This window comes from Sphaerodactylus townsendi, linkage group LG05 (assembly GCF_021028975.2).
Source record: "Sphaerodactylus townsendi isolate TG3544 linkage group LG05, MPM_Stown_v2.3, whole genome shotgun sequence".
Taxonomy (NCBI): Eukaryota; Metazoa; Chordata; class Lepidosauria; order Squamata; family Sphaerodactylidae; genus Sphaerodactylus; species Sphaerodactylus townsendi.
The window spans coordinates 132897768-132923503 of record NC_059429.1 but is presented as its reverse complement, the minus strand read 5'-3'; the positions used below and the strand labels follow the sequence as shown (position 1 = coordinate 132923503).

Here is a 25736-nt window from a genome sequence, read left to right as displayed (position 1 = left end):
GTCCCGGTCCCCCATTTACTTTTTAAAGCGTGCCCTTAAAACTTTTTTAAGTGCATGTTTAAAAAGTAATGTGCAGATTCAGCTTTATTTATTTAAAACATTTCTGTGCCACTTTCCCACCCAATTCAGGGTTCTGCAAGGCAGCAAGCCCTAAAACAAAATGTGTCTTCTCATCCTTCTTATCAGGGAAAGAATCCTCTTTGCCCAGTCCCATGTTTCCAGCTGCCTTAGAGTGAACGCCAAGAGCAGGTAACACTTCTATGAAGAGTAGCCCTCATCTCCACAACATTGCTGAATATGGCAAACGCGTCACCTTAATTCTTGTGTATTTCTGTCGGTTTTTCAAAGAAGTAAAGCCCAAAAGAGTAGCTGGTTTATGGGTTCTATATTTCATGTGTGTGGACTAGTTGCTAATCTGCTTAGAGGTTTCTATGAACCCCCACAAAGTTAAGAATACAGAGAAGAGAGGAAGATGGAGGTCGGTACACCGGAAGGACGGGGAAGGGAGGGAGATGGAGATGGAGAAATTGGACGTTGCCTTGTCTAGACAAAACAAAGATGTTAGGATTGGTTTGTTATTAGGAAGCAGGTGCGAGTTGTATGGAAAAGCCCTTATCCCGAAATCTCTTCCCTCTGCTCCTTGTTCCTGCGCACCTCAGCTGCGTGCAGTTCCTGAAACACACAGAAAATAGTTGGACAGTGAACATCGTTTACAGCAGGGGCAGGAAACTTGGCAGCTTGCAAATGGTGTGTCTGTGTGTGTGTGTGTGTGTGTCACTTATTCACTCTATCAGTCACTCTTATCTCAGCATCCTCTGCTACTTTTTTTGCCCTTCTACATCTGGGTAACCCTCCTATGGAGGGGTCCAGCCGTTCCCAGAGGTGGGATCCAACCAGTTCTCACCACTTCTCTAGAAGTGGTTACTAATTTTTTCTGAGAGCCGAGAAGGGGTTACTAAAGCAACCTCCTTGCCCAATAGGGACTGGAGGCGCGTGTGTGCGGCGGCACCACTGTTGGAATCCCACCACCATCGGAACCTGCTATTAAAATTTTTGTGTGCGTGTGTGCGGCAGCACCACTGTTGGAATCCCACCACCATCGGAACCTGTTATTAAAATTTTTGGATCCCACCACTGGCCGTTCCCCCCTTTTTTGGGGGAGGGTTTTTAAAAATGGGTCTACCGGGTGTCTTTTATCGTATTAACTGCTGCTTTAATGGAATTTTAGCAAGTTTTAATGAATATTTAAATGGATGGAGCCTGTGTAATTTGTTGTGCATTTGTATGGTTTGCTCCCCAATCTAGTATTGTGTTGATTCATGTTGTACACTGCCCGGAGCCCCTTGGGGATAGGGCGGTATAAAAATCTAAACAATAAATAAATAAATACTTCAGCATCTCAAATTTTCTATCATTAAATACTGGAGAAATTTTCTGTTATGAGAACCAAACCATTACGAAGAACAGAGAAAAGAAGAAACAGACCATGCAGTCCGCAGGGTAGCCTTTTGAATACAAGTTCTGCGGGACTTCTACAGTGGAACCTCGATTTTCATTGCCTTCGGTTTTCATTGATTTTTTCAGTGAAAAAATTGTCTCGGTTTTCACCGATTTGCCTTCGGTTTTCATCGATTTGCAGTAAGGTGCAGGGGTTTGTGGGGAAAAATCACCGGACAAAGCTGTTGCAGGCTGTGTCTGCAACTTGTTTAATGACAATGTCTTGCCCCATTTCAGACAAATCTTAAAGAGGCATCAGAAACAGACCTCTTTGGACAGCTTCCTGGTGCGACATTGGTCCACTGGCTCTGAAGCTGGTCCTAGTGTTATTGTTCGTTACTGTTTTTAGCATTAAACACTATGTTTATTCACCAAAAATGTGTTTTTGGTGCATTTTTTGGAGTGCCTAGAACGGATTAATTGGATTTACATGGATTCCTATGGAAAAGTTTGCCTCGGTTTTCATTGGTTTCGGTTTTCATCGATCCTTTTCGGACGGATCGCCAACGAAAACCGAGGTTCCACTGTACTTGCTTGCTGGGAAAGGATCACTAATCTTTTAACTGTTAAATGTAAGCTTATCATTTTGAAAGCTGTTCAGTACCTACAGCACAAAATTTGAGTTGAACAAAGGAAAATCCATTCCACTGAGACTGCTGGTCCAGCATTATCTATTCTGACTAATAATCATCCTCCAGGGTCTTATACCAGAAGGTCTATTCCTAGACCTGTTACCTGAAACCATTGAAGTGGAGATGTCAAGGTTTACTTGGGGACCTTCAGAATGAAAAGCAGGTGCTCTGCCACTAAGACAGGGGTGTCCAACTCTGGCACTTCAGATGTTCATGGACTACAATTCCCATCAGCCCTTGCTGGCATGCCAGTTCATGTAGTCCATGAACATCAGAAGCGCCAGAGAACATCAGAAGCGCCCTGCCGAAAGGCACTTAGGTCAGGCCGGCTCTGTGTATGCACAGACAGACAGACACACAAACACAAACACCTGACCTGGATGGCACAAGCTAGCCCCATCTCAGAAACTAAGGAAGATCAACCGTGGTTAGTACTTGGATGGGAGACCATAGGTTTTCTGTCAGTGTGGCCCTGATCCACAGACTTAAGTATCCGCAGATGGGCCCACTCTTGACTATTAGAACATAAGTTAGTCAGCATGACCTAAGTTACCTGATAACATTTCTATATTTGGGGGGTTTCTTATATGAAATGGTTTGGTCTCTTGCCAAAGTAATAAGCCAACCTATTACTGCTAATAACAGTTGTCCAAAGGTCTACCTTTCCCAATAACAGCCACCCAGATGCTTCTGGGGGCATACAGGGTGCAGGAGGGAGGCCCATCTCCACAGGGTGCACATTACAGAGCTCTGTTCCCTGGAGCCCCAACCCACTGGCACAAAAGAAGACGAGGGCTCTGGGACGGGGTCACCAAGACCCCCACCGCCTTTCATTGAAATCAGAGGCCGTGCTTGGAACGAGATTTGCCAGGAGGCCGCTTCGCACGGGCAGAGTCGCCGTTCAGCACGGAGCTTTCTCTGGGACTTGCCTTCTCACGGAGCCGCTCCCTCAAGGCAGCTAGATGAGCCTCGCGGATCTCCTTGCTCAGCTCCATCTTGTAGTTCAGCTTCTCCTCAGCCAGCCGGCTGAAGTTGTTGTTCTCCTCCAAGGCCTTGTGAAGTACTTCCCTCTCGTGCTCTCGCTTCTCAGCCAGCTGCTTCAGGACTTGAGCCTCCTGGGTCTGCAAGGAGGCCAAGAAACCAGGTCAGGGGGGAGAGCTGCGGCCAGCAGATCTGGCCATGAACACCAGCCTGACGTCCTCTTGCCTCTTCCTGGCCCTCATACTCTCCCTATTTCCTGTCCCCTTGTGAAACACGGTATAGCACCTACTGGCTCTTTAAGCCCTTTACATTATTGATAAATTGTTCTTTATAGGCATTATTTTGATTATTAGCAACACTGAGCGCATGAACACATGAAACCATCTTGTACCAGGTCAGTTGGTCCCTCAAGGTCTATATGGAATCACATCCTGACTGAGCTCTCTCCCCCTCCCCAGATTTTGCCCTCTCCAGGCACCGCCCCAAACCTCCAGGAATTTTCCAAGCCAGAGCTTTTATTTATTTAAAACATTTTAATGTCGCCTTCCCATCCGGTTGGGTCCCCAAGGCAGTGAACGTGAAAATATTAAAACGTCTGAACACTCAAAACAGTATTTAAAATGATAAAAGAGCTCAGTAAAAAAAAAAAAACCTCATTAACGTAGAACACCACAACCAGGGAGAAGGGCTACGACAGTTACTGGGGGTAGGCCAAATGACACAAAGAAGTCTCCACCCGCTGGTAGAAGACACTGATAGAGACAGATGAATCTCCCTAGGGAGGAAGTTTAGAAGTTTTGGGGGCTTGACTGAGAAGGCCCTTTCTCAGGTTGCCACCTGCCTAGCCTCATATGTGGAGACTCTGAAGACGACAGGAGTGAACAGGTAGGTTCATATGGACGATGATGGTCCTTCAAGTATGCTGGCCTCAAGATGTATAGAAGAAGAAGAGTTTTGATTTATTACTCCCCCTTTCTCTCCTGTAAGGAGACTCAAAGGGGCTTACAATCTTTTTGCCCTTCCCCCCTCACAACAAACACCCTGTGAGGTGGGTGGGGCTGAGAGAGCTCTGAAGAACTGTGACTAGCCCAAGGTCACCCAGCTGGTGTGTGTGGGAGTGCACAAGCTAAATCTGGTTCACCAGAGAAGCCTCCACAACTCAGGTGGCAGAGTGGGGAATCAAACCCAGTTCTCCAGCTTAGAGTGCACCTGCTGTTAACCACTACGCCACTCTGGTTTGCAATCCTATTTGGGGGTCAGTTAAAAAAAGGCTGCTTTGTCTGGCTGCCAATTATTTGATGCCCCCCCCCCTTACCTTCCTCCTCTCCTCTGCAGCCTCCAGCCGCTTTTGCAGGTCTTCCAGGGACACGTCCCTCTTCTTGGGGGGAGAGGAAAGGACCGGGCTCTCTGGAGAAAGGTCGGAAGGGGACTTCAGAATCACTTCAAAGCTCTGGCCTGAAGCCCTCTTGTCCAGCTGCTTGACCTCCATATCTGTGCAAAATGAACACCCGAAAGTTACACGGTGCGGGCCGCCTGTGAGCTGTATTGTGCTGTGTCTGATTTGTATAATCATTCTGCGGGTCTCCAAAATCTTCCTTCTACATGGAAGAAGTTCAGTAAAGTTCTGTTGTTCTTAGATGAGGGTAAGAACAGGTGACTCCATTAGCAAAGCAAGAGTTCAGTCTAGACCAGGGGTCTGCAACCTGCGGCTCTCCAGATGTTCATGGACTACAAATCCAATCTGCCCCTGCCAGCATGGCCAATTGGCCATGCTGGCAGGGGCAGATGGGATTTGTAGTCCATGAACATCTGGAGAGCCGCAGGTTGCAGACTCCTGAGGCATAGGCTTTTCAGGGTGAAATTTCAATGTATTATTGAAGTTTTCATGGCCAGAATTAAGAACATACGAACATAAGAACAAGCCAGCTGGATCAGACCAGAGTCCATCTAGTCCAGCTCTCTGCTACTCGCAGTGGCCCACCAGGTGCCTTTGGGAGCTCACATGCAGGATGTGAAAGCAATGGCCTTCTGCGGCTCTTGCTCCTGAGCACCTGGACTGTTAAGGCATTTGCAATCTCAGATCAAGGAGGATCAAGATTGGTAGCCACAGATCGACTTCTCCTCTATAAATCTGTCCAAGCCCCTTTTAAAGCTAACCAGCTGTTGTCAGTTTTCCAGGCTGTGTGGCCGTGGTCTGGTAGTTTTTGCTCCTAGCACTTCACCTGTATGTATGGTTGTCATCTTCAGAGGAGTGTCACCCCAAAGAACCCAGAACAGCCAGTCCCTTCATCAGATATGAACTGCCATCAGCTAGTATTTCCATTGTAGCTTCCTGTATGCTAAAGTGGAAGCTGGCGATAATGTACTGAGTAAAAAGCCATATGAACACATACATCTGTCTTGCACTGAATCAGACTGTCAAAGACCTGTGAAAATCTGTTGGCATTTCTGCTCTTCCCTGGGTCTTGCCGTGAAACTTTGGAGTGGGCCAGGAGACGGTGGCGTGGGGAACCCCTGGCTTGCTTTTGTTTTTACTGTAGGAATGAAATAACTCTCACTCGCTAGGCAGGCTGCATCTGCCTTATCTCTGGTGTGGCCTCGAAGACTTTGCTTAGCTCGAGAATCTTGCTAGTTTCTTCACCCTGCTGCGATCCCAAGGGAGGGGGCTAAGGGGAAAAGGTTATTAACCCAGAAATGCTATATTGACACTTAGTTCCAGCAAATAATTGCTGGTGGTTGTATCCTGTGATCCTGTTCAATAAACCAGTTTCTGCACCAAGAGTCTGGTTACTGCAGGGAGGTCGATAGAATCAGACAAAAGAGGATATGGTCTGCTCAGACTGGCAGCAGGTCTCCAGGGTCTCAGGTCAAGTCTTTTACATCATCTGCTGCCAACTGGAGACGCCAATGATTGAACCAGGGACCTTCTGCATGAGAATCAGATGTTCCACTGAGCTGCAGCCTCTCTGTACGGTCCCTTCCGCACATGCAGAACAATGCACATTCAATCCACTTTCACGATTGTTTGCAAATGGATTTTGCTGTTCCGCACAGTAAAATCCAGCTTCGAAGTGCCTTGAAAGTGCATTATTCTGCATGTGCAGAAGGGGCCTAGGACTAGGGCACAGGTGTCAAACTCGTGGCCCTCCAGATGTTATGGACTTCAGTTCCCATCATCCCCTGCCAGCATCATGTTGGCAGGGGATGATGGGAACTGTAAACTACAACATCTGGAGGGCCAGCGAGTTTGACACCTATGGATTCTGGTAGGGGAGGGCGGTTTTGGCACTCAGATGTTATGGACTACAATTCCCATCAGCCCCTGCCAGCATGGCCAATTGAGCGTGCTGGCAGGGGCTGATGGGAATTGTAGTCCATAACATCTGGAGTGCCAAAGGTTCACCACCACGGGACTAGGGGGACCATTCCATTTTATAATTATAACACTGCAGTGCAATCCAGAATAGCTTAGAATGATCATTACAGCCACACAGTGCAATCCGTTGGGCTTAGACTGGAGTAGCTCTGTTCTGGATTGCCCTGAGAGCCACCCACACCGATTTGCAGACCTTGGTTTCCAGCCTGCAGTAGCAACACTTGGGGGACTGGCACAGACCCTATATAACTGGCTGGCTGGCATGAACTACGCTTGTTTAGTGTGCCTGACACTCAAAACACCTTCCAGTTTCAGAATGGCATGATGGTCTACCTGTAGTCAAATGGCGTAGACCTTGACAAAGTTCCAGCTGTCTGGTCCACCCCACCTTTATGCTAAGCACTGGACTAATTTATTTGTTTGTTTGTTTGTTTGTTTGTTTGTTTGCTTGCTTTTGAAACTTTTATACCGCCCCATCCCCGAAGGGCTCTGGGCGGTGTACAACAGGTAAAAGCAACAATATAAAGTAAATAAAAACATTAAAAGCAGCAACAGTTAACAACAATCTTAATTTTAAAATTCCCTCCCCCCCCACCCCAGGGGAGGCATGGTGGCCTCGCTAGATGACAATGACCCAATTGTCCGGGTCGGGCGAGGGCCAAACAGGGAAGGGGGCACCACATCAGCGGCCAGTTCCTCCAAAAAAGTCTCGGGCGAACAGCCTGAAGTCTGCCCAAGCAGGCCCTCGCCAAGTGGAATCCTCGGGCCAAGATCCCCGCAGGGGTCTGGACAGTTTGGAGGAAGAGAGCTGCTCATTTCAGGCTACAAAGGCCAGAGTCAGAAAGGCCCTGGCCCGTGTGGAGGCTAGCCTTACATCATTGAGGGGCCAGGGACCACCAATAAGTTGGCTCTCAGCTGACCCGGGAGGGGCCGCGTGCAGGGGACATATGGGGGTGATCTGCGGTCTTGAAGATAACTGATGGTCCCAGGCCGCTGTAAGGTCTTTAAAGGTCAACACCAACACCTTGGAAAATGATCCGAACTTCTACTGGAAGCTACAGGTGCAGCTGAAAGAGCTAATATCACTGGCTGGATGTGTTCGGGTAGGTGGCGCTACCTCGGTCAGCAGGCGCTGGCTGCATGCTGGACCAGTTTTAATCTCTGGATCAAGCGCAAGGGAAGGCCCGCGTAGAGCGAGTTACAATAGTCCAATCTGGAGGTGACCGTTGCATGGATCACAGTGGCTAGGTCTGCTTGGGAGAGGAAGGGAGGTAGCCGCCGGGCTTGGCAAAGGTGGAAAAAAGCAGCCCGGGTTGTATGGGCCACCTGGGTCTCCATTGAGAGAGACAAATCCAGGTGGACCCCCAGGCTGCGAACGGAGGGGGCTGGCTTCCTTCCTCTCCCAAGCAGACCTAGCCACTGTGATCCATGCAACGGTCCAGATTGGACTATTGTAACTAATCAGTCCTTGATGACTTGCTATTGAACATGGAAACTGGTTGGTTGGTTTCTTTACTAGATTGATGTCCTAAAACCAAATAGACTTCAGACCAGAAAACTTGAGGCAGCTAACGAAAAAAATATCAAAGACAAGAGGCTAACTGTACAGGTTTCAGTTTCTCATATCCTGCAGAGAAGATGGTCTGATAGTTTTTTTCTGTGTTTTTTTTTGGGGGGGGGGGGGTACCAGGTAAGTCATCACTTCACACTTCTGTCATGATTTATTATTCAGCCCTAAATGTGTGCAGGAGGGAAGGTAGCATGGCACAGTTTGATGTCATCGGATCTCGGAAGCTAAGAAGGGAAAGTACTTGGATGAAAGACCACCAAGGAAGACTCCGCGGAGGAAGGCAATAACAAACACCTCTGTTTTCCACTTGTCTTGAAGGCCTCTTTCTGCAATCACTGTCAGTCAGATGAGACTTGTGTTCATTTCCCTGTTACTGGGGAGGGAAGGTGGCCTGGTGTAGGCTGATCTTGTCAGTTCTCAGAAGCTAAACAGGGTCAGTACTTGTATGAGGGATTGCCAAGGAAGTCACTACAGAGGAAGGCAATGGCCAACCACCTCCTCTTCTCACTTGTCTTGAAAGCCCATTGCTGAAGTCACTCGAAGTCAGTTGTGACTTAATGGTACTTATGTACATTTGCCTATAACTAGGAAAGGAAAGTGCGTTGGTATAACTGATCTCATCAGAATTCAGAAGCTGAGCAGGGTCGGTACTTGGAAGGGAGACCACCAAGGGAGGCTCTGCAGAGGAAAGCAATGGCCAACCACCTCTGCGTCACACTCGCCTTGAAAGCCCCTTGCCCGGGTGGCCATAAATTGGTTGCAATTTGATAGCACTTAAGTACATTTCCCTGTTACTGGGGAAGGAAGGTGGCATGGTCTAGCCCACCCTCAACAATCTCAGAAGCTAAGCAGGGTCAGTGCATGGATGAGGGGCCAACAAGGAAGGCTTTGCAGAGGAAGGCAACGGCAAACCACCTCTGCAACTCTCTTGCCTTGAAGGCCCCTTGCTGGGGCGCCAAGATTTCATTGAGACCTCATGTCCCTTACATACATGACTGTATCCAAGATTGCAGCCAAGATATTGCAAAGATCAAAGGAAGATGTCACCAGTCTGAAATGATGTTTCCAGGCAAAGGTTGTGGCCTTGAGATTCTTCTACAGGTGACGGGAATGTCTGCCACTTACCTCCATATTGGTAGATAGTGTTTGGGTGCGGCTGAGTGTGGAAACAGGAACAAATCAACGAGAGGAGGGAGAGCTCCTTCATTTTCTCTTTGTAGGCTGGGGAAAAAAAAGGATAAAAATTAGCAGGGGTCTCATGGCAGATATGCGACATTTCCGGGATGAGGTGGACGAGAGACTCGATGTCCCTTCTGTGCCTAGCTCTCTCTAAAGTTTCCTCCAGCATCCCGTAAGAGTAATGGCAGTTCGGAGTAACACAAAAGTTGTGCAGACAGTTTTAACACGCAGCGTGCCCCCTGAATGCCGGGCAAAATGACCAAATAGCCGTGTGCCTTTATGCTTCCCAGAACAGTGTTCTCTCCTAAGTACTAACTAAAATATACGGTTCTTTTCCCATTAATATATGTGAATTGTAATTACTTTCTCAGATGTTGTTGATGTATATTTTTATCCTTGATAAGTCTATAGCAGGGGTCTGCAACCTGTGGCTCTCCAGATGTTCATGGACTACAATTTCCATCAGCCCCTGCCATCATGGCCAATTGGCTGTCCTGGCAGGGACTGATGGGATTTGTAGTCCATGAACATCTGTAGAGGCGCAGGTTGCAGACCCCTGGTCTACAGTGCCCTGACTAGGACGGCCCGGGCTAGCCGGATCTTGCCCGGTCTTGCAAGCTAAGCAGGGCCTGTCCTGGTTAGTGCTTGGGTGGGAGACCACCAAGGAAGCCCAGGGTCACTACGCAGAGGCAGGGAATGGCAAACCACCTCCATTAATCTCTTGCCTTGAAAGCTCTGATAGCAGGTGTCCAACTCTGGCACCCCAGATGTTCACGGACTATGATTCCCAGCAGCCCCTGCCCTGCCATGAACATTCCGAGGGCCAAAGTTGGATAACCATGCTCTACAGCAGACCTGGGCATTATATGGCCAGCGGGCCACATCCGGCCTGCCGGATGACCCTGACTGGCCCGTATGAGTCAGAAATAGTAAAAAATGTTAACATTTTGTCTACCATTGTTTTGAGAAATTTGTGTGAATGAATTACATTTTTTGGAAGGCAACCTCACTTTTTCATTGCATAACTTTAACATATACTAGTCTTGCCCGCTTGTCAAAACAATGTTATTTACTGCTTTTTTATATAAAGAAATACAATAAATATTATGCAGAATTGAGTTCAGCCTTTTGGCCCGGCCCTCCACAATATTTTCTGTTTCTTATGCGGCCCTGTGAAAAAATAATTGCCCACCCCTGCTCTACAGGGCTGCCATATGTAGCAATGGCACTTCAAACACACACACAAGTTTATAGTCGCTTCCTTATAATAAACTTTCCTTTCCATTCCTGACACTGGGGTGGGGTTCTTTCCAGCAGCCGCTGAGGCAACTTGTTCCCCCACTTTCCCAGGTGACAAACAAAAAGTTGGAACTTCTGAGCAAACTCTGATTAAAAGACTGCCTTTTTCAGTGTTGCAAGCATGCAAAAAACCTCTTGAGAACCTGCAAGGAAAAAAGCCACAGGGGCAAGCAGTAATGGGGATGGGGTGGGGGGTGGGGAAGAGAACTGCCCAATGACAAGGAGGAAACAGTGTCACATGGCAGATGGTTGCAACAGACAACTAACTAAGCCCCTCTTCTTAAAGGCACAGAAAACATTTGCACAAGATCTATGAACTGCAGCCCTCCTGGGCAGCACAGTTGTCTCAAATCTGGTTGTTTTCTAAGATGCTATTGGCTGCTATGCAACCTGCAAAGTGGGACATCTTTTTTTGGAGTGGGATGTCTTTTGAGTTTATCTTCTGTTAGGGATTATTGTCAATCTTTCATCCACAAAACAAGAATGAGGCAAAAAATAAAAAGGAAAGAAACAACAGAGGTTTTGAGACCAGACATGAATAGAATGAGTGGTGAACAGAGAAGAAGAGGAAGAAGAAGAGTTTGGATTTATATCCCCCCCCCTTTCTCTCCTGCAGGAGACTCAAAGGGGCTGACAATCTCCTTGCCCTTCCCCCCTCACAACAAACACCCTGTGAGGTGGGTGGGGCTGAGAGAGCTCCGAGAAGCTGTGACTAGCCCAAGGTCACCCAGCTGGCGTGTGTGGGAGTGCACAGGCTAATCTGAATTCCCCAGAGAAGCCTCCACAGCTCAGGCGGCAGAGCGGGGAATCAAACCCGGTTCCTCCAGATCAGAGTGCACCTGCTCTTAGCCACAACGCCACTGCTGAGAGCCTGAGCCTTGTAAGAAAGAATATTATAACATATTGCCATTGTTATTTTTTTATATTGTATCCATTAACTCCCCTTTTTACTGCAATTCAGTGTCCTCTACCTTTAGAACCCTCTCTTCAGTGCGATATGTCAAAGTTTATTATTTACTTGTTTATTTAATAAAATGTATGCCCCCCCCTTTTCTGCCCTCGCAAGGTGGCTGACAAATTAAAACAGATATCTTTTGTTTCACAAAAAGATGTTAGTAGATTGTATATTCCTCCTCCACAGAACTTAACATGCCAGACCTTCTTTGTTGTAGAATGCCCCACCTGGGTGCTTGTGCCTATCTCTCCCTTTTCCCTCTATCCATTTGAAAGTTTGATGATAGTTGTTCAATGAATTATAAATGCTCTTGCATCAAAATGCTATGTTCAGTAATGCGCAAAATAATGGTTTTGACAAAGGCTGTGTGTCAAAATGAATGATAATTCTCATGTTCATTTGGGACTATATTCCATTGCGGAAGCATATAATTTTCTCAGCTGCTACATCTCAAGTGGCCATACTAGCATTTTTATCTGAGAGTACCCCCCAAAAATCACATCTTAAAACCATTAAAACCAACTAAAATATCATTAAAACTATCAAAACCCTGAGCCAAATTACATGCAAAACATAGAAACAATAAATAGAAACATGGGCAGAAAAGACGAATCGCTGAGTGAATTCCAAATGAAAAAAACTCGAGACCATTCTTTGTCTACATTGAATGCTTTGCTGCCTTAGACTGTTTGTCTGTTCATATTGCTAATTCTTCAGTCCTAGTCCTGCTACATTGTTTAGTTCATCAGAGATGTTTGCTGTTTGATGGAATTGATTCTATCATAATTTTTGTAAGAAAGATGGGCTATAAATGAATTTGGAGGGGCCAGAATCCAGGAGGGACCAAAGACACAAGAGGCTGTGGACCCCACCCCAAAACAACCACCAGGACACAGGCAACCACAAATGAACTCCACCGGGACACATGAAAATACACTTCGTGATCCCCCTCCCAACTGGGAGGCGGACAAAACAGATTCCCAACTACACAAAAACACTCCACACTACGCATATTTACATATTTGACTTTTGGCAAGTATACAACATCCACATTTCCCTTGGAATCTCTTGTTCATTTTACAAGGCATTTGCGACTCGACGTGCCATGGGCAGAAAGGAAAATTGGTTCTGCTGTGTTCTCCCCTCCCCTTCCTCTTTTTTCCATACCTGACACTAAGGAATTAATTTTAGTCTCATACTTTTTGCGTCACAGACAACTGCAGTTACTGCAGGAGTAAATTCAGAAGACTTAGGTTATAATATAACAATGTTAAAGGCAGTGGTGGGATCCAAAAATTTTAGTAACAGGTTCCCATGGTGGTGGGATTCAAACTGTGGCGTAGCGCCAATGGGGCTGGGCGGGGCATGACGGGGGCGTGGCCGGGCATTCCGGGGCGGGGCATTGCTGGGCAGGGCTGTGGCAAGGACGCAGCCACTGCGCCGGTCCTTGGGTGGGAAACAAATGCACGCAGGCGCAGGCTGCCACACACGCCGGTGCACCTCCTGCTAGACTGCTTCAAGTTCTGCGCGCTACTGCTGAGGAGCGGAGGAGGGGCGTAACTAAGGCAAAAATCATGTGGCAAAATCACCAATTTCACCCTCTCGGCACACACAAATAATTAGTAACCTACTCTCAGGAACCTGTGAGAACCTGCTGGATTCCACGTCTGGTTTAAAGGCATTACCTTGTAACCTTTACAACAGCCTTGCAAAATGGGCCGCTATTGTTAGGGAGTTGAGAGGCAAGTGAGTTGCCAAAACACGCCAGGCGAGTTCATCGAAGAGCTGAGGTTTTCTCAACTACACTGCTGGCAGGCTGAGAATCAAATCAACGTCCCTTCCAACGCAGGTTTTACATGTGCATTTGCCTCTGGGAAAACCACTAGCGATCCTGCCAGCACGGATCAGATAGTTTATTTCTGTAAAGAGTTTATCTTTATAAAGGTCACAGTTGGTGGCACAAATACCCAGGCATCCTGCTGCATAAAAAGGTGGCAGTAGTGGCCCGGGGTGCCTTTCATCAGCTCAACCAGTGAGCTGCAGCCCTTCCTGTAGGGGAGATCTTGCCACTGTAATACACGCTCTGGCAACATCTGGGTAAGATTACTGCAATGCACTCCATATGGGGCTGCTCTTGAAAACTGCATGGAAGCTACAATTGGTGCAACATGCTGCAGCCAATATGCTTATTTGAGTAGGTTGTAGGGCAGTGATGGCGAACCTATGGCACAGGTGCCAGAGGTGGCACTCGGAGCCCTCTCTGTGGGCACGCACACACAGAGTTCGTCATGTGGGGGGCGGAAAATCACCCCCCCCCACACACACACACATCTAGACTGACCTGGGCCAATGAGCACAACATGCACGCACCACGGTGAGCAGGGAAGGACTCAGCTGGCGGGCCTGGTGCCTGTGCTCCGGGTGGCTGCTGCCTGAGGGGGGGGGGGCACAGAGGAGGCAGAGATGCTAGAGAGGCACAGAGCAGTGCGCATGGGACTTGCTGGAGGCTAGAGCAGGCTGGCCCCTGCTTGAGCGGCTGGGGCAGAGGAAGAGGGAGCCAATCGGTTTTTTCTAAACTAAAACCTCAGGTTAAATTGCTGTGTTGGCACTTTGCGATACATAAATGGGGTTTGGGTTGCAATTTGGGCACTCGGTCTCAAAAAGGTTCGCCATCACTGTTGTAGAGACTATATCTTGCTCTGTCTGCAGTGGCTTCCAGGCCCAATTCAACGTGCTGGCGTTGACCTTCAAAAGTGGCAAGGTGACACAGAATTTTTTTTTAAAAGAAGAGCTGGTTTTTATACCCCCACTTTCCTCTGCATTAAAGGAACAGGAGGAGGAGGGGGAGCAGCAGTTGTTTTCTAGACCCTACTTTTCTCTATTTTCAGAAGGCTCAAAGCAGCTGACAAACTCCTTCCCTTCCTCTCCCCACAGCAGATGCCTTGTGAGGTAGGTGGGGCTGAGAGAGTTCAGAGAGAACTGTGACTGGCTCAAAGTCACCCAGCAGGCTTCACGTGAAGGGAGCGGGAAATGAATCTGTCGCTCTCAACCAGGAGCAGCAGTGGCGTAGGAGGTTAAGAGCTCATGTATCTAATCTGGAGGAATCGGGTTTGATTCCCAGCTCTGCCGCTTGAGTTGTGGAGGCTTATCAGGGGAATTCAGATTAGCCTGTGCACTCCCACACACGCCAGCTGGGTGACCTTGGGCTAGTCACAGCTTCCCGGAGCTCTCTCAGCCCCACCCACCTCACAGGGTGTTTGTTGTGAGGGGGGGAAGGGCAAGGAGATTGTAAGCCCCTTTGAGTCTCCTGCAGGAGAGAAAGGGGGGATATAAATCCAAACTCCTCCTCCTCCTCTCTTCTTCTTCTTCTTCTTCTTCTTCTTCTTCTTCCTCTTCCTCTTCCTCCTCCTCCTCCTCCTCAATAAGCAAGTAAGGCATTTGCCTGGAAGCCCTTGCCTGCCATCAGAAGTATCATAGGCACAGAGAAACAATGGACTGTGCATCCTTTCTTGTGGTCCAGTCTTGGGCTAGTCTTGTTCTTAAAAACCCCACCAGTGATTTCATCATCTCAGCTAGGGTTATGAGCGTATGATGCCAATGCTCGAACATCTCTCTCTCTCCCCCAGCCCCCCTTTCCTGCTGGTTTCTCTGCCATCTCTTGCTCTCTCCCCTCCTTCTCCCCTTGTCAATTAAAGGAATAGTGAGCAGAAGAGGGGAAGCGGTCCAGCTGCTGCCAGGCGGGCTAATGAGATGCAGCGAGCAAGGAACGTACCTCTCCTGGCACGGGAGACTCCGTTGCTCCATCTCGGTGGCGCCAGCCATCAGTTGCAATTAGCCGCTTCCAGACAACACACATTGTGGGGAGGAGAGCAAAAAGATCTCCCTTGGAGGGAGGGGGGTGGAAGAAGCCACAGGGGAGGAAATTCGGAGGAGCTCTTTGCCCTGGTTTCATCCCCTGGCGATTAAATAACGCTCCGGCTGAACCTTTCAGACAGAGCCGCTATTGTGCGGCAAAGCATCAAGGACAGGAGCCTGGCTTGCTTAAGCAAAGGGTTCCCCAGAGTCCTTCGCTTCCTGCTCCTGCTCCACTCCTTGTCTACCCCCTTCAAAAATAGAAAAGTATCTTTGCAGCCCTTTCCATTCGGTCATAGGCCAGGCTCTTGAACAAGCCGGAGGTATTAAAACTCATGGGCTGGGGAGCTGTCCGTTCAGCACCAGGGGAAACCGAAGTGATGCCTAATGCATTTCTTGGAGGGATGTCACGTTGGCGCAGGAAATGGCATCATGCATTTGTGAATGACAAGGGTCCCCAACCTTTCCGAGCCTGCAGGTGTAACCCCCATGCTCAGAATGGGTTGACCCAGAAAGGGGTGGAGACTCAAAGCAGCAGGAGGCTGCAGAGCTCATGTAGTTTGGAGGAGACAAGGCTACCAGACTCGGACCTTGGTTTGTATAAGCCCTGAACACCTTGTTAAGGTAACTGCAATGTTGTTGGGAACTAGTGGGAAGGTAGTGGTTTATTTTTGCTGTGTTGTAAATGTTGGAGTTTATTGTTTCAGGGTTCTTTTTGTGGTTGTAATGGGTGAGAGTTCTCCTGGAGACCTTCATCATGTTGAATCCTGTTCATCAAGCCCTTGGAGTCTTCAGGAGCCAACCCACTTGCAGAGAAGAATTGGACTTGGCAGTATCAGTAGACTGTAAATATAAGGACTTGAAAATGCAACCTGAACAGGACCTTGAAGTGTGATGTTAGATGTTGATGTTAAGACTTCTGAGCCAATGTTAAGAAAGTAAACCATTTTGTTGTTTTTTAAATTTGTTGTTGTAAACTCATTCCAAGTTCTGTCCCACAGAACCCACAGATAGAGGTTACACAGGCACCTCTGGCCACAGCATGGCAGGCACAGCCACCAAATGGCTACCACAGCTGACTGTCAGTAACACAGTAAAGATCCCCGTGCTGTGCTGGCAGCTGCCGTCAAAGCAATTAAAAAAAAACACCTGCACAGCCAATCAAATCTCCAGTGGCCAATCAGAGGCCGTGCCGGACAAAAGCCACACCTGGACCTACCCACTCCCTAAAAATACTTGGGCACCATATTGGAGATCCCTAAGCAGAGCACGCTGTCTAGGCACACCCTTTTACTCATAAGGGTGTCAGGATGTATTTTCCCGTACCATCAAAAGAACGAAATGGGGTGCAAGGACTCACACCTGGCCATGGGAAGGGGGCAGCCATCTAAACCTTCTTCCCTTTTTTTCCTTCAATGCTTGTAACTGTAGCTAACTAGGAGCAGCCCTGGTGCCTTCCCCATGGGAGGGGGTGGCAGGTGGCTGAGAACTATCGCTGCGGTGGCCTTGAGATGCTCGACTCCCAAACATCTCTCTTTCCATTGTGATAGTCTCACATTCCATGGGAAACAGGGTGGGGAACTTTGTGGCAGAAACTCTGGGAGAATAAAGGCAACTGTGTTCTCATGGTCTGGCAGAACCGGCTTTCTGAAAGCCGGGTACTTGCTGTCATCAATAAAGACTTCTGAGCCAATGATCACATACACACTACAAGGGTCAATGCTGTCAGTCACAGACCAGGAAAGGGATTTGGGCGTCTTAGTTAATAGTTCCATGGGAATGTCAACTCAATGCATGGCAGCTGTGAAAAAGGCAAACTCTATGCTGGGATTAATTAGGAAAGGAGTTGATAATAAAACTGCAAAGATTGTCATGCCCTTATATAAGCAGTGGTGCGACCGCACTTGGAGTACTGTGTTCAGTTCTGGTCGCCACATCTCAAAAAGGATATCAAAGAGATAGAAAAAGTGCAGAGAAGGGCAACGAGGATGATTGAAGGACTGGAGCACCTTCCTTATGAGGAGAGGCTGCAGCGTTTGGGACTCTTTAGTTTGGAGAGGAGACGTCTGAGGGGGGATATGATTGAAGTCTATAAAATTATGCATGGGGTAGAAAATGTTGACAGAGAGACATTTTTCTCTCTTTCTCACAATACTAGAACCAGGGGGCATAAACTGAAAATGCTGGGGGGAAGAATTAGGACTAATCAAAGGAAACACTTCTTCACACAACGGGTGATTGGTGTTTGGAATATGCTGCCAAAGGAGGGGGTGATGGCCACTAACCTGGATAGCTTTCAAAGGGGCTTGGACAGATTTATGGAGAAGTCGATCTATGGCTCCCAATCTTGATCCTCCTTGATCTGAGATTGCAAATGCCTTAGCAGACCAGGTGCTCGGGAGCAGCAGCAGCAGCAGAAGGCCATTGCTTTCACATCCTGCATGTGCGCTTTCAATGGAACCTGGTGGGCCACTGCGAGTAGCAGAGTGCTGGATTAGATGGACTCTGGTCTGATCCAGCTGGCTTGTTCTTATGTTCTTATGTCCTCCTGAATAACTAGTAGGACGCTGTGTGAGGCAGGATGCTGGGGTTAGATGGACCACTGATCTAATCCAGCAATCTCTTCTTATGAAGACTTCAGCCTCCATGCCTTGTTTCTGGACCTCCAGAGAAACTGGCCAGCCACTGTGTGAGACAGGATGCTAGACTAGATGGACCCCTGGTCTGACCCAGCAGGGCTCTCTCCCTGGCTAGTCTTTGGATGGGAGACCCCCAAGGCATACCAGAGCAAGATGCAAGCCCTTTTGCCTTAAAAACAAAGAATAAGCGCAGAGGTTCTTCTTTTTCATGCCAAACCTTCAGGGAACAGATGGGACTCCTCTTCAATCTCCTGTGTTTCTTCCACCAATAAATGAAGCTAGCAAGATGCTGAGGCGGCTGACTCTAAACAAAACCTCTCTGCCATTTTACCTTACGTAGCATTTGATCTATTTTGGGGCCCGAAGCAAACTCTACTTAATCACTCGAGACCTCACATTCACTGTGTGTAGCACTTTCCACCAGCAAATCCTGTGAAATAAATGAATAGCTGTTTCTTCAGGCCACCCGGCCCCTGTGGGTTTGTTCCCCACTCACTTCCTCTGCTGCAAGCAATTCTGCACTTGCAAGATCACCGTTTGGCAAGGGGCCTTTAATCACCTGGAAGTGCTGGCAGCAAACGAAGGCCTCTGTAGGGGCTGGGGAACAATGTCATAGGACAGTGATGGCGAACCTATGGAACGGGTGCCAGAGGTGGCACTCGGAGCCCTCTCTGTGGGCAAGCACACAAAGAGTTTGTCATGTGGGGGGCGGAAAAAAGTACCCAACACACACGCATCTAGGGTGGCCTGGGCCACTGAGCATGACGTGTGTGCACCACGGTGATCAGGGAGGACTCAGCTGGCGGGCCTGGTGCCTGTGCTCCACATGGCTGCTGCCGGGGTGGGGGGCGCAGAGGAGGCAGAGATGCTAGAGAGGCACAGAGCAGTGCGCGCGGGACTTGCTGAAGGCTAGAGCAGGCTGGCCCCTGCTTGAGCGGCTGGGGCGGAAGAAGAGGGAGCCAACCGGTTTTTTCTAAACGAAAACCTCAGCATTCAGGTTAAATTGCCAGGTTGGCACGTTGTGATAAATAAGTGGGGTTTGGGTTGCAATTTGGGCACTCGGTCTCAAAAAGGTTTGCCATCACTGTCATAGGATCTAAGGTTGTGTCTCAGCTGGTGTTTGAATTGAGGTATTTGAATTGAGCAACATTTTTACTGGTTTTATTATTTAGAAGAAGAAGAAAAAGAGTTTGGATTTATACCCCACCTTTCTCTCCTGTAAGGAGACGCAAGGTGGCTTCCAAACTCCTTTCCCTTCCTCTCCCCACAACAGACACCTCGTGAGGTAGGTGGGAGAGTTCTGAGAGAACTGTGACTAGCCCAAGGTCACCCAGCAGGAGTGCAGGAATGCGGAATCACATTCTGCTGCTCAGGTGGAGGAGCGGGGAATCAAACCCAATTCTCCAATTAGAATCCACCTGCTCTTAACCACTTCACCACGCTGGCTCATTTATTAGATTAGATTTCTACCCCGCCTTTGTTCCATCACAAAATTCACATCGATTTTCCTGGGATTCTCAGGAAGTCTCCCAACCAAGCATCAGAGCGAGATCTGATTAGTTTCCACAAAGTTGTTTTGGGTTCCCATTGGGGAGAAAGGCAGGAAATGAATGAATTAATGAAAAGTCTTTCAGCTCTATCCTGGGCCTAGAATGCCACGACTGGGCCATGTGTACTCAAGAGCATTTGTCAGGACAATAAACCTATAGCTAAGTGGAAGCTAGGCACGTGAGCTATCCTTTTGCCCATGGGAGAGCCATTGTGGTTTAGTGGTGGCAAACCTATGGCATGGGTGCCAGAGGTGGCACTCAGAGCCCTCTCTGTGGGCACGCGTGCACAGAGTTCGTCATGTGATAATAGTGTAATTATTTCAGGGAGCTTATTAGCATTAAACCTAAGACCTAGTTTTGGGGAAGCAGTGTAGGTAACCCTGTTAAGCACTGTTAAATCCTGCTGATTTTCATGGGAAGAACGAAAGCGTGATCTTTTACCTGGGAGTAAGCTCGGTTGCTGGCAATGGGGCTTGCTTCTGAGTAAACCCTCCTAGGGTCGTGATTCACCCGTTGGAAGAGTTGCACGGTTGCTTCAAAGCAAAGCCACCGACTACCACCAAGCTTACTCCCAAGTGACGCGTGCCTGTTTTTTCTATACTAAAACCTCAGTATCCAGGTTAAATTGCCATGTTGGCACTTTGCGATAAATAAGTGGCTTTTGGGTTGCAGTTTGGGCACTTGGTCTCGAAAAGGTTCGCCATCACTGGCTTAGAGTGTCATGCTAGGATTTGAGGGACCTAGATTCAACCTTCCACTTTGCCCTTAAATTTTTCTGGATGGGTGACCCTTGGCCAATCATGCTGAGCCTAACTCATTTCACAGGATTATTGTGAGGATAAAATGGAGGAGAGGAGAACAATGTAAGCAAGTTGAGGTCCTGATCAGTGGGAAACAAGAATGTGCCATCAAGTTGCAACCAAACATGGGTTTTTCAAAGCAAGAGACATTCAGAGGTGGCTTGCCATTGCTTGCTTCTGGTGGTCTCCCATCTAAGTACAAATCAGGGCCAATGCTGTTTCCCTTCTAATGTTTGACAGTTTGGGCTAGCCTGGGCTAGCCAGGTCAGGGCAGACAAACAGAGGTGCAGACAAACAGAGGTGCATCTGCATCATACCCCTGGATTTCTTTGGTGGTCTCCCATCTAAGTACTGACCATGGCTGACCCTACTTAGTTCCCAAGCCCTCATAGTTCCCAAGCCCTCATGAACTCAGGCTGGGCTATGCAGTCTGCTATTGGGGAGACCAGTAGGGTATAAATGAAGTAAATGAGGAAATAAATCCTTTGCGCTGCATGATGCTGCAACTCTCTGGCTTCTTCTATTTGCAGATAGTACAAGGTCAGCTAGCTATGATTCAATACAGCTCAGGGGCACAAGCGAAGAAAAGAAAGCTCCGCTTTAGAAGCACTTATAGATTTATGGATCAGAAAGTCAGTAACACACACTGGGGTTAGAAAGACTAAGAGATGGGAAGAACGTGAATACGTGAATAGTGACCCTTTGGGGATTTCAAAGGGATAACAAGCGCATTGCCTTGTGATTCGGAAATTCAGCTTGAACCGTATTGGTTCCACACTTGGCTCATAATGGGGGAGAAGCTTTAATAGTTACTTGAGAGGAGATTCAGCAGTGCCATTTCAAGGAGAACTAGGAGATGGTTCACATTTTCTTTAGCAGGATGCAACAGAGCAAAGGCCGGCCAGGAAGCCTCTCTGACCTCCCTGTCGATTTAGTCAGTGGGATGCTGCTGCCCCACCAATGGGCAAGCCGCTGCAAAAGGCTAATCTATGGAAGATGGCCAGGCAGACAAGATTTACAAGGCAAGAGAGGCTGGGAGGTGGTTTGCCACTGCCTGGGAGCAAGAGGAATGTAGAAACCTGCTACCCCAGACTGCAAGCTGCAAAGGAAACCAGCACAGCAAACCATAAAGTCAGAGTTGACCCTGCTGAGCTGCTGATATCTGACAAGATCAAGCTAGCCTGGACCATCCAGATCAGGGCAATCAGTCAATGACTCCCCCACCCCACCCCACCCCACCCCACCCCACCCCACCCCACCCCACCCCACCCCAGGCCTGAGCAAAAAGACAAAGACAGAAATCCAGCCCTCATCCAGCCTGGGGGAGGAGCCATGGTAGAGCAAATGCTTCACCTGTAAGAAGTTTCAGGATCAGTCCCGGGCATCTGTAGACTGCAGTAAAGAGTAGCAGGTTTGGTTAAGAGCAGGTGCATTCTAATCTGGAGGAACTGGGTTTGATTCCCTACTTTGCCACTTGAGCTGTGGAGGCTTATCTGGTGAACCAGATTAGCTTGTGCACTCCAGAACATGCCAGCTGGGTGACCTTGGGCTAGTCACCGTTCTTTGGAGCTCTCTCAGCCCCACCTACCTCACAGGGTGTTTGTTGTGGGGGGGGGAGTAGGGGGAGGGGAAGGAGATTGTCAGCCCCTTTGAGTCTCCTACAGGAGAGAAAGGGGGATATAAATCCAAACTCTTCTTCTCTTCTTTTCAGCTGGCATCCCTCGGAAGCTACTGCCAGACAGAATAAATTATATGAGCTGGATGGATATTTATTTTTATGTTTATACCCCGCCCTACCCTCAAAATGCTCAGGGCAGTTTACAACGGCATAAAGCCCAAAATCATACATAAAATTCCTATAAACAACAATCAATAAAAACAAATCATAAAACCATTTGAAATGATCCAACTAAAAAACCTCAGATGGCGAGACATATTGTTTCTCCCATGGGAGGCTCAGGAGAGATGACGTACTTGGGAACCATCTGGTTGGCTTGATGGAAAGGTTTGGTGAAACAGCTCCATTTTACAGACCCTGTGGAATTGGATCAGGCTCTGCAGGGCCCTGATGTTACTCAGCAGCATGTTCCACCAGGCTGGGGCCAGGGCTGTAAAGGCCCTGACCCTTGTTACAGTCAGCCGGACATCTCTCAGGCCTGGGACCACTAGTAGAATCCCCTCCACCGAGCAGAGATGTCTCTGAGGGCGACATTGGGAGATGTGGTTCTGCAAGTACGGGGGTCCAAGGTCTCTTATGGCCTTATAGGTTAACACCCAAACTTTAAAGATGATCTGGTACTCGATGGGCAGCCAGTGTAGATATTCCAGTACTGGTGTTATATGGTCTCTGCTGATTGCTCCTGAAAGCAGCTTTGCGGCTGCATTTTGGAGAAGTTTTAATTTCTGGATCAGCGACAAAAATAGACCAGCAGAGAGCAAGTTGCAGCAATCTAGCCTGGAGGTGACCGTCGCATGGATGACTGCAGCGAGGTCGGTTTGGGAGAAGCCAACTGTTTAGCCTGGCAAAGGTGGAATATCATCCTTGTCCGATAGATGGATTTTTTGTTTAGTTTTAAAGGAAAGAATTAAATATAATACGAGGCTTGCGCACTTGTGTATCACTTTTACATTAAACAGGAAAATGGCGAGTAAACAGTCAAGACTGAATGTTAAGTAATTGTTATGTGAAATTTTTATTTGTAATATTCCAGTGAGCATTTGGCATTTTGTGCGTGTTTCAAATAAATTTTCTCTAAAAGTAGAATATATAAAATACACAAAAATCAAAATTAAACCCTATTCATTCGTTTGTTCTGGTAGCAAGGCTCTTCTCTGTCTGAAATCTAGCCGAATCACTGCTAGTCAGAGGACATGGTGCAAGAAGCAGAAAGCAGGTAAATACCACCCAGATTCTCCAGTTTTTCTTTGCTCTTCCCTGGAAGTCAGTGCATATGGATCTTGGCTTCAAGACAGAAACATAAACCTGTAATAATCTCCATCTAGGTCAGCTGACCCGGGTCCTAACTGCATGTTACATTTTCTTCAGGGACAACCCTGGGTTGGATGCAATGGTGGGATCCAAACATTTTAGTAACAGGTTCCCATGGTGGTGGGATTCAAACTGTGGCGTAGCGCCAATGGGGCTGGGCGGGGCAAAACGGGGGCGTGGCCGGGCATTGCAGGGGTGGGGCATTCCTGGGCGGGGCTGTGGCAAGGACGCAGCTGCTGTGCCGGTCCTTGGGTGGGAAACGAATGCACGCAGGCGCAGGCTGCCACGCACGCCGGTGCACCTCCTGCTAGACTGCTTCAAGTTCTGCGCGCTACTGCGGAGAGGAGGGGCGTAACTAAGGCAAACATCACGTGGCAAAATCACCAATTAGTAACCCCCTCTCGGCACACACAAATAATTAGTAACCTACTCTCGGGAACCTGTGAGAACCTGCTGGATCCCATCCCTGGTTGGATGGCAAGGCATGTTCTGAGGTTCCATTCTTCCCAAACATGCCTGGCCCAATTCCAGATTATTTACTTCATTTATACCCTTTCTTCCCAGTAACAGGCTGAATAGTACAGCTTGGCCCATCCTCATGGGGACTTGGGAGCTAAGCAGGGTCAACCGTGGTCTGTACTTGGATGGGAGACTAGCAAGGAAATTCAGGTTGCTGCACAGACAACGGCAAACCACTTCTCTTTACCTGCGCTGACCTGGACGGCCCCGGCTAATCCAGTCTTGAAAGCTAAGCAGTGTCATCCCTGGCTAGTACCTGAATGGGCGACCACCATGGAAATCCAGATTGCTATGCAGAGGCAGGTAATGGCAAACCACCTCTGTTCTGTTCGTCTCTTGCCTTGAAAACCCAACAGGGTCATCACATGTTGGCTTCAGCTTGACAGCACTTTCTGTCATCATCACTGCATGCAGAAGAGCTGAATGTCAGCACATACCTCTCCACCTGACCTGGGGGTGTCTCTGAAGGAAACACAATGTCTAATTAGACCCCTCAAGCCACAGAGGACCTCTCTCTTCCAGATTTCCTGATATAAGTGGCACTGATTTGATAAAGGAGCCAGCGTGGTGTAGTGGTTAAGAGCAGGGGGATTCTAATCTGGAGAACCAAGTTTGATTCCACATTCCTCCACCTGAGTGGCAGAGGCTTATCTGGTAAACCAGATGTGTTTCCACGCTCCTACATTCCTGCTGGGTGACCTTGGGCTGGTCACAGTTCTCTTTGGACTCTCTCAGCCCCCTGTTGTGGGGAGAGGAAGGGAAAGGAGCTTGCAAGCCACCTTGAGTCTCCTTACGGGAGAAGAAGGTGGGATATAAATCCAAACTCTTCTTCTTCTAAATGGAAATCTGAAGGTGCCAAGAATTTTTTTTCTACAGAAGAAGATCTGAAGCCAAATGTGTTACCTCGCATCAGACAAAGTGCCTCTCAGACTGAGTAGGTGTGAATGTAAATCGAACTCTCACAATGTAAAACAGAAAAGGGGTGGGTACAACTCTAAATGCGTGCCCTTCCTGGCTCCCTCCCCCACTCATTGGCAAAGCAATGGTGCGGATGGACAATGCCATATGGGACACCTTATGCCTCATCTCGTGTCCTGTGCTCATCTATCCAATGGCAGGGCCAAACTTCACAGCGGAAACATAATAAATGTTTGAATCTGATGCAGGAGTAGCTGTGCGTTTCCAAGAATCTGTCAAGGAGCCTTCCAAAAACCTCCAGGGACCCTCTGAAGAGGAGTCCTGTCCGCTTCGACATGCCAAGGACTTCTGCAAGCTGTCACCCACCTCTCCCCCCTTTGCAAAGATTCACAGTTAAATGTATTAGAAGAGAGCCGAGAACGAGCAAAATAAAGGACGAGCAAAATAAAGGAGAAGAACGAAGTAGAGAAACAGTTTAACTTGTTTACGCCAACGGGCACATAACAGGCTTTACGTGAGCTGAGGCTTAAAATGAGGGTTGCCAGTTCTGGGAAGCTAAATTCCTGGAGATTCTGGGCTGTAAAAGTTTGGAGACGGAAGGGGGAGTTGGAGAGGGAAGGGAGCTGTAGAGGTTATCCTCCAAAACTGCTGATTCCTGCAGGGCAGGGGTCGGGAACCTTTGACACTCAAAGAGCCATTGGGACCCATTTTCCACAGAAAAGAAAACACATGGAGCCACAAATACTTTTTGACATTTAAAATGAAGATAACACTGCGTATTTTGTTTTTTTACCTTTACGCTTTGTATAAAACAACTATAGTGTGTTACTTGAAGAATCCATGAGCCGGTGCCACTTTTCTCTCCCCTCCAACCTATGCACTCCCCGTTCGAACGGGGAGCACGCAGCAGCGGCCTGGCCGAGCCGGCGCCGCTTTTCTCTCCCCTCCCCTGCAGGGGAGCGTGTAGCAGCAAACTGGCC

At 48.2% G+C, this 25736-nt stretch overlaps 1 protein-coding gene across 1 annotated transcript in view; it reads right to left on the bottom strand.

Annotated features, from left to right (window-relative positions):
* Positions 1-370: 370 nt before the first annotated feature.
* STMN3 (stathmin 3) overlaps positions 371-25736 on the bottom strand; it is a 40065-nt gene continuing 14699 nt past the window's right edge. The window contains exons 2-5 of the mRNA XM_048496045.1: positions 9182-9277; positions 4426-4601; positions 3059-3250; positions 371-672 (exon numbers count right to left, since the gene is read on the bottom strand). Coding sequence (XP_048352002.1) covers positions 613-672; positions 3059-3250; positions 4426-4601; positions 9182-9277 — 524 coding nt within the window. The 3' untranslated portion in view covers positions 371-612. The remainder of the gene's footprint in view (positions 673-3058; positions 3251-4425; positions 4602-9181; positions 9278-25736) is intronic.